Below are 12,970 nucleotides of genomic sequence, written 5' to 3' on the forward strand. Positions count from 1 at the left end.
ATATTAGCACCATCCTAGCATTGAAGTAGTGTTGTAAAGTGCTCGCAGATCAATATGAACTAAAGACACTACATGTTTGGGGCATTTACTAAATCAGTTGTGTTCAAGTATGTACACATATTAATAGTGGAATACTCTTTTGGTACTAGCCTAGGAGGTGCTTCTTCTTTAGCCATAGATGCATAGAATGTTTTTGTTAGCTCCATATGGGCTATATCTAGGCTTGGATATTGCCAACTATGGTTTTTATTGGCAGGGGAAACTGGGAAGAACAAAGCCAATTTTTGAAGAGGCCACCTGGACACCTTTGCACGCGAAGGCTTGTTACAGAAAAAGTAAAGCCCTTGTACTGGTGAAACTTGGCAGGCATCATCTCTGATAAACACGGAATGCAGACTCCAACAGGTTTCGAAGAAAGAACTTTACTTTGTAAGGTATGATCTACCCTTTCCCAAAAATTGGGAAAATCCTATATATAGATATATAGGATTTGACAGACAAAGAGATAGAGCTGTGGTACTGATGAGGCCGTTATGGCCGAAACATCTTGCTATCTACAGCATCGGGTGTATAGATGTATGTGTGTGTTTTTCTACAATCATAGCTCCATGGACGCACCAAAGGCAGATCAGGTAGGGAGGATTAAGTTGATAAAGAAAACAGAAAAAATGGAAAGAATGTATTGCTCAGTTAGCAGACGAATAAGTTGAGTATTTGTGTGAACACTGTTAGACTTTTAAATTCAGGAGGAGACTGTCTCTGAGGAGAAATTATGTCCAAGCAGGGTAGGACACTATACTCTCTTACTTGCGTATGCGCGCGCATGTGTGTGTGTGTGTGTGTGTGTGTGTGTGTGTGAGAGAGAGAGAGAGAGCTATACTTGAGAATTGCTGCAACCCAATAACTTCAGGTCCGTGTTCGAAAGGCATTGGGCATGCGTCCCTGAATGCAGTCTGCAGCTGTTGCAGCAGCCTGGCAGCTCAGGTATGCTGGTGTACTGCTGCTGGGCTCTCTCTCCCTGCCCAGATGATCTACTGCTGTACACCGGCATGTGCAGCACTTGTGAACACGGTGCTCCACCATCTCCACTGTCCGGTTCACAAACGCCTGAACGGATCCATAATCTGGGACATCATCCAGCAGTAGCTTCTTCAGGTCCCATGCAGCACCACCAAGCTCCAGTGCCACATGAGTGTAATCCCGGCGGACGTTTCTACGGTGATAGCCAGTCACACGGCGAGGGTTACCTGTCACGAGTACCTTCTCAAACTGGCCCACAAAGCGACTGCTTCTGTAAACCACACCACCAGCATCCATGCCATACCCTTCACGGCCATTCATCAGGAAAGAGTTGTCCACAATACACTCCAACTGTGCTCCACTTTTCCGGATCAATTGCTTCAAGCCGCTCCTTGTCAGAGAAGTAGCATCTCTGTGACGATCCCTATCCTCATCAGTGACCAGAATGACGATTGGGGCAACGCTAGCTTGGCGCAAACGCAGCTCCGGAATATCCTCCAGGGCAAACCTGATGGAGTTGTAGCCATCCTCTCGTGACCCAGAAGCCTGCAATGCAGCGCAGGCTTCTTCAAATCCATCCACTCCATACACTCGGTTTCCGCTAGAATCCAGGATTACCCGCGGCCGGGCAACAGGATGTCTGTCATTGGGGAAATGGGACCGGCCAAAGCCAACCAAGCTATACTGGTTGGGGATATCGGGGTAGACTCCAATTCCATGTTTTCGTAAAGAATCTTCAAGGTATTTTATGGTTTCACGAAACCAGGCTTTTTGCACAGACGCCATACTGTCTGACTCATCCACAATAACAATGATATCAGCAGCAGACGGACCACAGGCGGGTTCAGGGCTGCTTGTGGAGGTTGCTGGAGGTCGCTCATAGAAATCCCTAGGCACCGTGTCGTAGCACTTAGCTGTGCATAACAATAGATAAACAGACAAAACGAGAATTGAAGCAGCAATGTGTTGTTGCTGCTACTGTTGCTACTGTTGTTGTTGTTGTTGTTGTTGTTGTTGTTGTTGTTGTTGTTGTTGTTGTTGTTGTTTTTGTTGTTTCAAATCTTTATTCTCACTTGTTGTTGTTGTTATTGTTGTTGTTGTTGTTGCTGTTGTTGTTGTTGTTGTTGTTGTTGTTGTTGTTGTTGTTGTTGTTGTTGTTGTTGTTGTTGTTGTTGTTATTGTTGTTGTGGTCGTCATCTTGGTCGTCGTTGTTGTTGTTTCAAATCCCTATCCTTTTTATTCTCACGATGGCCTGTGGCCAATACGATGTGGTGGTTTTAATTCTGTTGTCGTTTAAAACAACTAAGATGTTGCGACTTAAGCAGTAGTACTCCTATGTGCTGAGGGAGTGGCACTTTATCGGGCGTTTGTTGAGTTGAAGGCTCGACATGCTTCTTGTGTTCTCGGGACGGCAGTTGTGAATTAGCCATGTGTCACGTCAGTCACCAGGAAGAGTGAGCTCCATTGTTTGGAGCATCTACCTTCATTAACCTTTTAGAATAATAATTGCGTGATGGGCATAGATAGCAATATTTTGGTATGGCTCAAAACAAGAGCATGATTTGGATTAGGCAAGTGTGTGTGTGTGTGTGTGTGTGTGTGTGTGTGTGTGTGTGTGTGTGTACAAGAACTACTGCCTCGCCTAATAGCTATCATCGCCTTCGGCGATGGGCTTTCCAAAGGTCCAAAGGTGTGTGTGTGTGTTTGTTGAATTGTGTTGCAGTGAAATCCAAGCATCACATTACGCTTGTCAGGTGCCAAAGAGTTGTAGCCTTGGGTTGCACGACCTTACAGGCAGATCATGCGTGATTACAGTACCTTCTGCACAACGCCTGCCTGTTGCACCCAACACTGTGTGCTACCGGGTGCATATATCTCTGATGCAAGAAGGTTGGATTTACAGCATTTTGTTGCAATAAACCTCCACGAAGACAGTGATGTGTCATAAAGTTAGTACCACAGGAGCGACAGCAGTCACTACCACCACCACCACCATCATCACCACCACCACCACTACCACGACCACCACTACCATCACCATCACCACCACCACCACCACCACCACCACCACCACCACCACCACCACCACCCCCGCCGCCGCCGCCGCCGCCGCCGCCGCCACCGCCGCCGCCACCACCACCACCGCCACCACCACCACCACCACCACCACCATAACCACCGCCACTTCCCTTTCGGGGTCGTATTTCGGAGGTAGGGTCCTGTGTGTAGGTCATACAATGCGTACCTTGTACATACAATGCGGCACTCTGTGAAGTCATTTCAGTCCATACATCCTCGTACTCAGTTGATCTTGAAGAGCGGATGCGAGATCCACACATGAACATGCTAAGCATGACCTAATTACTACACTATGGTTCTCACACCGTACAAACTGAGTTGCACTCTGCCATGCAATTTTCCTTACTCTGGCTGTAAAATCAAGGCTCTCACAATATACTTCAAAATTGCCAGACCCCATGTTCAGCGTATCACCGCAATCAAAGAAGAAGAGCGGCAGGCTTGACGTTCTTGTAATAAGATATGTACATTAATTTTCGTCTTGTTGCTTCCAGGTTTGGCAGAATTGTCGGCAGATTGACTTGACATGGCTTATCTACATTATGGTAGTACATACACTTCTTTCAAAGTACGTAGATAATCAAGCAAGGTACAGAGGGCTTGATGGCTGATCAAAGCCCAAGGGACCAACCCGAGGGCCGTAGGTCCGAGGGCTGGGCCCGAAGCTTTGATCAGTCATCAAGCCCGACTGTACCTCGCTTGAATATACTTCAGACGATCTCAACATTTTTTTGGATTTTGAATTCAATCGCTTTATTCTTTGGGTGATCTCGTGTGTGGACAATGTCGGCCTTTCGTTTGGGATTCTAAAGTGCATGTCGTTTTCGTCCCGTTCGTAAGTTTCACACAGAGATTACCGGAAAGGGAAACTCATGTCAGTGGACGAAAAACCTGTTTCGTGAGAAATTTCTCAGGAATACGTGGCAAGAGCCAGACGTGGCTGAGGAGTGCAGTATTTTCACTTCGACCATACACACCTTGCTCACGCTGCATACTGCTGAGAGTTCTGCGGTGCTGGAGGTAGATTTCCAACTCCACAAGTTGAGAGCCACCGCATCCCCGACCACCACCCCTATCGGTTTCTTGTTCTTATAGCCAGATCACCTTGAAAAGACTGAGATTGGGCATGATCAGGGCTTTGATGGTTTTGTCGTACAGTTGCCAATGGCAGCGGGCTTTGATGGTTTTCTCGTACAGGTTGCCAATGACAGCGGGCTTTGATGGAATATCAAAGCCCGCTCTCCGAGGCTGTTGATTGGTCCTAACCTAGCAAAGGGCACGTGGGTCGTTTGAACTTACGTTCACATGTGGGTGGTCGATCTGTGGTCCATTCACCGCCAGCCGTGCAGAATGCACTTGGACTTCCAACCAAGATATAAGGCTTATCACACGTCCATGCCACCTGTAGTGCCAACAGAGCAAACGATAATCATGGTGGTGTTCAAACCTTACTTGTACAATTGAACAAAGGGGAATCACTCCTTTTCAGGAGCAGCACAAAATCGATGTGCCGCAATCCACTAATGATATCACTGATGTTTGCCAACTTCACTCATATGCCCTGTATGCCATGGAACATACCCAGATGAAGCCAACACTGTTTAGGCCCTTGTTAGTCGGGCATTGGTGTGTGAGATTTGCCCTCACTCTCATCCTACTGACACTAGGCCAGCAAGTCACCAGTGCAGCAGGGTATGGCCAGGCATACCACCGGCTGTTGCACTGGTGGTCCGATGCATGGCAAGCCACCAGTGCAGCAGGGTATGGTCAGGCATACCACCGGCTGTTGCACTGGTGGTCCGATGCATGGCAAGCCACCAGTGCAGCAGGGTATGGTCAGGCATACCACCGGCTGCTGCACTGGTGGTCCGATGCATGGCAAGCCACCAGTGCAGCAGGGTATGGTCAGGCATACCACCGGCTGTTGCACTGGTGGTCCGATGCATGGCAAGCCACCAGTGCAACAGGGTAGTACCCACTGCAGGCATACCGGTATACCAGTGCTGCACTGGTGGCCTGCATGAAATGAACAAAACATTCCAATACAGTCAGCGTACTAGTATTCCCAAACGTATCACTTAGATGGCTTTAAAAATTGGACCTGAGAACGTCAATGACACCACTATACTTTACTTCATGCATATCTACACGTATTGGTATGTCACACCAAGATCCAGCTAGCTGTGCACGTCTGAATTGAGGCACTGGCATTGCGTGGAAACTGAGGATGTCATCTGGAGGAGGATGCTTGGACATATCATGCTGGTGGTCTAAAAATCTCAATCTGCGGACAGTACTCTGTACTATCTGTCCGGTTTCACTCTTTGTGGACTCCTCAAAGCGCAGATGTATGTGGCCAAACTGGGTGTACTGAGAACTGTGAGAAGTAATTTCTCAAGCCAGAAGTTTGCTGCTCTCAACCGTGACTCCGCAAAGGCGCAAAGAAGTCAGTGGATGAAACAGTAACCTCTGCAGGTAGGATGACCAGGTCCTGCAATACTATCATCATCCGAGGTGTTGCGCACGAGACAGAGCATGCGATGATGTCATGCAATGATGTCATTCGCAGAACATCTACACCGCAGCCATGGTAGCTACTCACCGTAGAACCAATTCTCAGCCCCGGTGTCCAAGTTACCGCACCGTTACGAATTGAAGGTGGTATGGGGCAGGTGATGGCTACAGTGCAGAGTGCAGACAACATCAATCATACAATCTGATTCATCACATGTAATACAGCTGTGGAGCGTGTGTGCAGATGAACTTAGCTAGGTGTGCGTACAACACTGCGGATACACTGGAGTTCTGCAACATCGCTTTCAGTTACTACAGCCTTGCACAAAACATTAGCACAAGAAACACAAAACTGGGAGTGTCCGAATTGGTGAAGTTAATTGAAGGGATACATTCAATATGCGCAACACTTGAACATTCTAGCTTTCTGGTATTACTTTGAAGTAGGACCACAACTCTCTTCTTGAACACCCTGACTGAAAAAGTCAGAAATCGTACTCTTGTGGTGGCTAGAAGCAGACACATGGCCAGGAGTAACGTGTTTAAGTCGTCGAGTGTTGAGAAAGACGGTCATGTCCTCCCAGGCCTGGAAACTAATAATTGGCCGAGCAAAAGAAAGAATGCACTTGTTGCGAGGTGTGTGCCTTACGCTTGCAGACCGGTGGCGAAGGAAACCAATCAAACGTCCCGTCACGGCAGGTTAAAGTAACTGGTCCATCTGCCCAAAAGCCTGTGTTACAACGGTATGTTGCCTGCATGCACAGGCGCATGGTAGTGTAGCGGAAGGTATAGTGATGCATAAAAAACAGGCAGACACAAACCGAACAATTCATAAACACTGTACACAAAGTGTACAATTTGTTTCCGTGAAAACTGAGTCCAACAACAAAGTGATACTCTAGACCTAGCCGGGTTTTTTTCCAATGTCCATCACAGATGGGGCAGTATTCAAGAGAGGGCACTATTCAAGAGAGGGCACTATTTTTTCATTGCTGGTACATTTACATCATCCAGCATAAAACAAAGAAAAGCAGAGCCTAAAGTGTACTGTAAACGCTCACGACTCCACAGAAACGGGAACAAGACTTGCGATTTTTGTTCCTGAAAACACCAGTGCAAATCAGTGGCCAAGAACATTAGCAAAAGAACACCAAACTTGCACATGAGCTTGGTTACAAGACAGGGGGGGGGGGGCACTATTCAAGAGAGGGCTTTATTTTTCACTGGCTCTTGGAGACTAGGGCACTATTCGAGATAGGGCACTATTCAAGAGAGGGCTCTAATCGCGCGAGTACGGTATTTTATAATGCTGCATGATGCACCATTCACGTTGAAGGCTTTGAATAGAATGACATCTGCACACATTCCGCAGGGTAGAATGGTTGGTCTACTGATGCGCGGCTGAGCAAACACCTGCTTTGTCGTACACAACATCTCTCTGCGCAATCCATACATTGCGCACACAGAATACTATAGCAAGCAGAATTTATAAGTGGTGACTTCAGCAGTAGTAATTGACAAAGTCGGTTACTCCTCAGGTCGTCATGGGCATCGCAAGCCACTTTAAATTGGCGTGGCTATGAAAGGCAGCAGGTCCCGCGGGTTTTGTTTGGTAAATTGGGCCCAAATTGGGGCCGAATAGCCCATGTTTCATTGCTTCGAAAATCACAGAACAAAATCCTAAAATTATTGGAGCGGCTTTGGCCGCACCTGCCGCACTGGGTGCGACACCCCTGCTCCAACGTGGAGCTCACGCCTCCTGTAGACCTATGGTGAGTCAGTCAAGTACTAGTAGCAGCCTAAGGTGGGAGGAAGCATAAGCTCCACGTAGGAGCAACCAACTTGGGTGAACAGAACACTGAAGTGCTCCAGACGCTATGGGCCCAAACTGCATGCAGTCCCTCTGAACCCTGCAATCCCCGCTGCCAGTGAGGCTCCCTTCAATTGGAATCCAAAGCTTACCATGTCTCCGGGGTAGTATCCACCTATCCGTCTTACAATACTCGCCTCTATGACTGGTGGACGTAGACACAGGAATTCTGCCATACAAACACAACACAGAGAAGAGTTTATCCTCCACATAAACGCGGGCCTTTTTAAATTATTGCCGCGCTTGTTAAGTTGAATTGGAAGGCTGTTGTTTGGCAGAGTGACGTTCCCGCGATGCAACATACAGCACAACAACAAGAGGAGGACACACAATTTACTCTACGGCAGTAGAAAATATCCGGTGAACAAAGGGAAACGTACGTTGGCAAATTGGCGTTGCTTCAGACCACTGAGGCGAGGGAGATGCATTCTCATTGCACACCAGTTCAGACGCTCCAACAAGTTTAAATCGTAAATTGCACCGGAATGTGGCCTAGGGAAAGTTGGAGAGACAGAACAGAACAACCCCCCCCCCCCCTCCCCAACACACACACACATACACACACACACACATACACAGCAACACACACACATACACACACACACACACACCATGTACACAGCAACACACACACATACATATGCACATACACACACACACACACACACACACACACACACACACATACACTGACACCAACATCAAACACGAACATAAACAAACACAGACACAAACAAACAATCCGAAATCTGATGATTGAAGTATTCAGGGGCATGTGTTTTGGGCAACATTACCAACGCAGGCCAAGACCAGCACGTCGATGGATAATTTTGTTGCTAAAATCTCTGCTCAATTATAGGTTTCATGTATATCCTGCTGATTTGTCTCCTCCTTTGCCTTCTTTGCCTCTTATTTGTATTCTTTTATCTGTTTTACTGCTGTGGTTGGCTTTCACCCTTGTCTCAGTTTTATTGGCCGTCATCATGATGTGCCATGAGATAATGATATAAATACAAAATACAAAGGTAACGGCGCTCAGTTTACCTGGGTAGGACTACATGTATATTTATATTACATGTATACCAAGAACAGTCCATCATCATGACCAAGGCAGGGACAGTCCATCACACAACGACAGGAACAGTCCACCATGACAGGGTGGCATTTCGACTTGAAATTTGATTTAGTTCCTCAACCCCTACAACAACATGCAGTGTTCTGTAGTGCCACTACCCAATACATGCACCTTCTGGCAGGTTAAAGAGGGGTATATTTCGAAGTAGCAGCTTCAGGTGCATACAATGTAGATATAAAGACTTAGAGTAGTCTTGTAGGGATTACATCACCGCACATTTCAGGATTACATCATCACATGCGGGATTACATCGTCACAGTCATGATATTTTGTTGCCACCAATTCAAGTGGCAGGCGATGTGTACCAACATACCTGAGTATAGGGAGGAAAGATTGACCCTGTGACAGTTGTTACTTCATAGACGCCATTTTCAAAGTTGAATGTCTCATTGCACTTGGCGGAATCAACTAGTTCAGGTGGGTTCGTTGTTGAGGACGAGGTAACAACCGCTTCAGGTGGGTGTGTTGCTGAGGACAATATAAAGGATCAATTGGAGCATGCCAATGTTCATTGCGTGCAGAGCACATCATGCAATATTAACGACTCTTGAATTGGTAGAGTACAGATAACTAACAGCATGTGTCGCGTTGCACTCATTAGAAACCATTCCGATACATAATAAACAATGCAGCGGGCCCGAGGCATTTGTGTGTGTGTGAGTGTGTGTGTGTGTGTGTGTGTGTGTGTGTGTGTGTGTGTGTGTGTGTGTGTGAGGGGAGGGGGGGGGGTATGAAGAGAATTGACTAGTTTATGTTATGACTCATTCGGGAGTGCATCTTTCCCTATGGAAAGTAAAAATATTTGATTGGTCGGTTGCAGTTTTATTTGAAGTTTCAAACCCAACAGACGGTATGGATCCGCTAATTAGTACACCAATAAATGCTGCAGTGTACTTGGACCTGCTTCAAATCAAAATGAGATAACTCACCATCAAGGTCTGGGACAATATCTTTATCAGGTTGAAAAGGACCTCCGCTACCATATCCAAGCGGAAGTACAGTACCAGGTACATAATTATCTTTATCACCGCTACCAAGTTGACTGCTCCCTTGTTTTACCAGTACTGCAAGTAGCATACCAATGAGAACATGACGGTTGTCCAACACCATCCTGCCAGGCTGCAGATCAGTGCAAGACAGTGTGAGTGTGTAGAGTACCTGTACCTGTACAGAACGGGGACACAACACAGCACAACACAACACATATCAATGCACAGGTCAGATATCCTTTGCCACCAACTGTAGAACAAAAGGGCTTGAAAGTGATGATGCCAGACGTCAATAAAATAACGACATCTGGACCGAATTATTTCATGCACTGTGACCATAGCGAAGTACGGTATCTGTATGTGGTGGGTAGGCCTCCGCATATCGCATCCTGGTGTGACTTGTTTTTTTTTGTTTACTGCAGTGATGCCGTGCAATGAGGGCCCAGTGTCCTGTCGCTACCGTAGGTGTCATCCCAATATGAAGGAAACCATCTGTCGCTGTGATCCTGGCATTCCCCGGGTAACAACAACACACACAGAAGTCTTTGCCGAGAGCACTGGCTCGAGAAAAGCACAAGATTTCCGAGTCTCGTTGGCCGTTGGAAAGCGTACCAAACGTGTGTATACCCAACATGTCGGCACGGTCACGACTACAGCCTGACTCAGGTGATGTAGCACTCTCAAGTCCTATGCTGCTAGTAGAGCCTACGTACCCCCACCCCTTACCCTACCCTACCCTCCCGATTGACATGTACCTCCTACACTGGCACATGGTGTAGCGTGTTACATTAAAACCTGTCAAGGCGACCACTCGGTTAAGGCGACCACCTGTCCCAGAAGACCACTTCAACTGGACCAAGGGATAATACCGTAAAATTCCGTAAATAAGCCCACCCTAAATAACGCCCATGTCCGATAATAAGCCCAGTTTTAGGCGGTGTACACTTCAAGTCCGTTTTAGCGCCCATGCCCGAAATAAGCCCAGGGCGTAAAGTGGACAAGTGGTTTACCTATCAAATCTGTAATTTATCGCTACATTCTTGGTTACGACCAAATTTCCAGCTGTGGTTTGATGTACCTGTACCGCGCTCAGTGTGAATGGTGGTTCACTGAAACTAGTGGGTTGATGATAGATTGATCTTCTGCAGATTGCGTCCGAAATAACGCCCATGCCCTAAAATAAGCCCATGCCCAAATATACGCCCGGTTTTTGACGCTCTGCAAAGTATACGCCCGGGGCTTATTAACGGAATTTTACGGTATTTCCAGGCAAACGACCCTGGATAAGGAGACCACATTTGGAAGAGCCCGGCTTGAGCGGTCGTCTTAGACAGATTTCATTGTTATGCTCATTTTTTCTAGAGAGCCTGAGGTAATGCAGAACACTGAAACGCAACTCACCTCCTTTTACTATTCCACTGCTTTCAAAGTACACTTCCGCGCAGGTCTACGGAGAGCGATTGCTGAGGTAATTTTTGCCGACTTCAATTCCAAGGGAGACTGATGACTTTCTTCGCTAATGATTGGGAAGACCTCGTGAATTTATACTGCATTTAGAATGTCCCGGCCGGACGCTAGCTCCGTGATCTTGCCACCTTTTCGCCAAACCCTCTATCACATTCATAGTCTCGACGTCAGGGGCAAGGCAAAGCGGCTCGCCGCAGTGCCGGCGAGCGACGGGTGGAAGCTGCGTTTGGTGATGACAACCGTCGGTAGTTTTGAGTCAGCGGTCTTGGAAGGCACGCTCAGTTCAACTTACAATCATCATTCTCTGTCATGTTAAACAGATACAATCATAATAATTTCATAGTGCGTCAACAAACTGGCACCAAGGGTGAACATGGTAAATTTTAGATTGGCTTCTTTGATACGTATCTGCAGAAGATATTGCATAATTATTGTCATTCAACCTCACCGCCATCAGAGGGTAATGAGGCTCCGCTGTCAGAGCGAGCGCTTGGACACACTCTGGCCCGGCAAACTCCTGCAGATTCTGACACCAGTTGTCGAGTACCTGAAACATGTGTGTCATGGCGTTGACAGAACTGACGAAGAGCGACACATTCTCGAAAGTCTTCCATGTCCTATCCTATACCATGTGTAGTACATGTATTATGCGTTATGTCGAGGGGCACGAAACTCAATACGGCGGTATTAGTGTTGCCGTGCAACCGCCCTGAAAAAACCGAGATGTTTGAAAAAAACTGGTGAGTCATAGAACATAATCACTCGAAGTGTGCCATGTCCAGGGCCACATTATTCTATTCTAGGACTAGGACTAGGACTAGGAGGAGATGGATGATCATAGTTCATAGTTCATACTCATTTGACAGCCAGTACAGGGAGTCCTTGTAGCTGGTGATAACGGACGAAGGACTTAGGTGATACGTATTAGCTGGGACAAGGCGCATGATACGCAGGCTTTGCTGCTCTAGAAATGGTGTGGAAAGATCTTATAGTAGTCTGCGACAATAATAATTATCATGAGCATGATTCTCCCGCACGTATCTTCCGCCTTTTCTGCCTTCGTGCTAGTTCTACGACTGGGGTTCAAAGCAGCACCTGCACAATGCCAGGGATCTGGGACTGCCACGAGCTTCCTCTCGATTCGGTTAATCAGTCTATTCTCTTTCATTTTTTTAGCCTCTGACCACTAGAACTCAATTCCGGCACCGTTCCGCCTCGCTGCTTCACCTAGTCAATTTCGTATTGCAATCCTTGCTTGTACAAGTACTGAAGTACTTAGTAGGCCAGATTGGCTTCTACAGACTACAGACTACAGTACTACAATGACGTCATGTAGTAGTAGCAGTAGATCTACTACTACTAGTACTACTACATGTACTAGGTCACAGCATCGTCTTTGTGGTCCACTTTCACGACAATAACACACACAGAAGTCTCTGCTGTGAGCACGGTGGCTCGGCAATGGCTTTATTTATTGATATTATATCCTCTTCCTGATTTTTTTTTTTTTTAAATAATTGGATGCATAGACTATATTAGAGATAAGAAAAATAAGCACAAGATACTGCTGCTAGTCGCACAGCAAAGCACACAGAAACGACAAGATGTTACAATGAATGTAACAACACCCGTCCAAGCTAAAGGACCTACATCCCTGCCCCAGGACGGTATCTTGAAAAAAAAAACCCACACACTCACCACACGGTCATCATCCAGCTTCAGTTCAATCACAATACAGTAGTATTCTTCCCATGCAGATTCAATTGAACTCCCCTGGCACTAGCTATACAATCTGAAGCTGTACGTAACCATACAAAGGCCCGCGACGCACACACCACCCCTACGTTTTTAAACTAAAAAAGAAAAGCAGTCGTAACTGCCACAGCCACATGGCCA

The 12,970-nt window shown here is 46.7% G+C and overlaps 1 protein-coding gene across 1 annotated transcript; it reads right to left on the bottom strand.

Annotated features, from left to right (window-relative positions):
- Positions 1-697: 697 nt before the first annotated feature.
- Positions 698-11,659, bottom strand: LOC135805294 (uncharacterized). Its single transcript, XM_065319315.1, has 9 exons — positions 11,009-11,659; positions 9,548-9,782; positions 8,932-9,086; positions 7,864-7,975; positions 7,576-7,652; positions 6,263-6,365; positions 5,702-5,778; positions 4,399-4,501; positions 698-1,934 (listed from the first exon to the last, which is right to left on the bottom strand). Exons 2-9 carry the CDS (start codon positions 9,726-9,728, stop codon positions 907-909), a joined length of 1,836 nt encoding a protein of 611 aa, XP_065175387.1. The 5' UTR covers positions 9,729-9,782; positions 11,009-11,659; the 3' UTR covers positions 698-906.
- Positions 11,660-12,970: the final 1,311 nt, after the last annotated feature.

The sequence above is a fragment of the Sycon ciliatum genome, chromosome 1 (genome assembly GCF_964019385.1).
Source record: "Sycon ciliatum chromosome 1, ocSycCili1.1, whole genome shotgun sequence".
Taxonomy (NCBI): domain Eukaryota; kingdom Metazoa; phylum Porifera; class Calcarea; order Leucosolenida; family Sycettidae; genus Sycon; species Sycon ciliatum.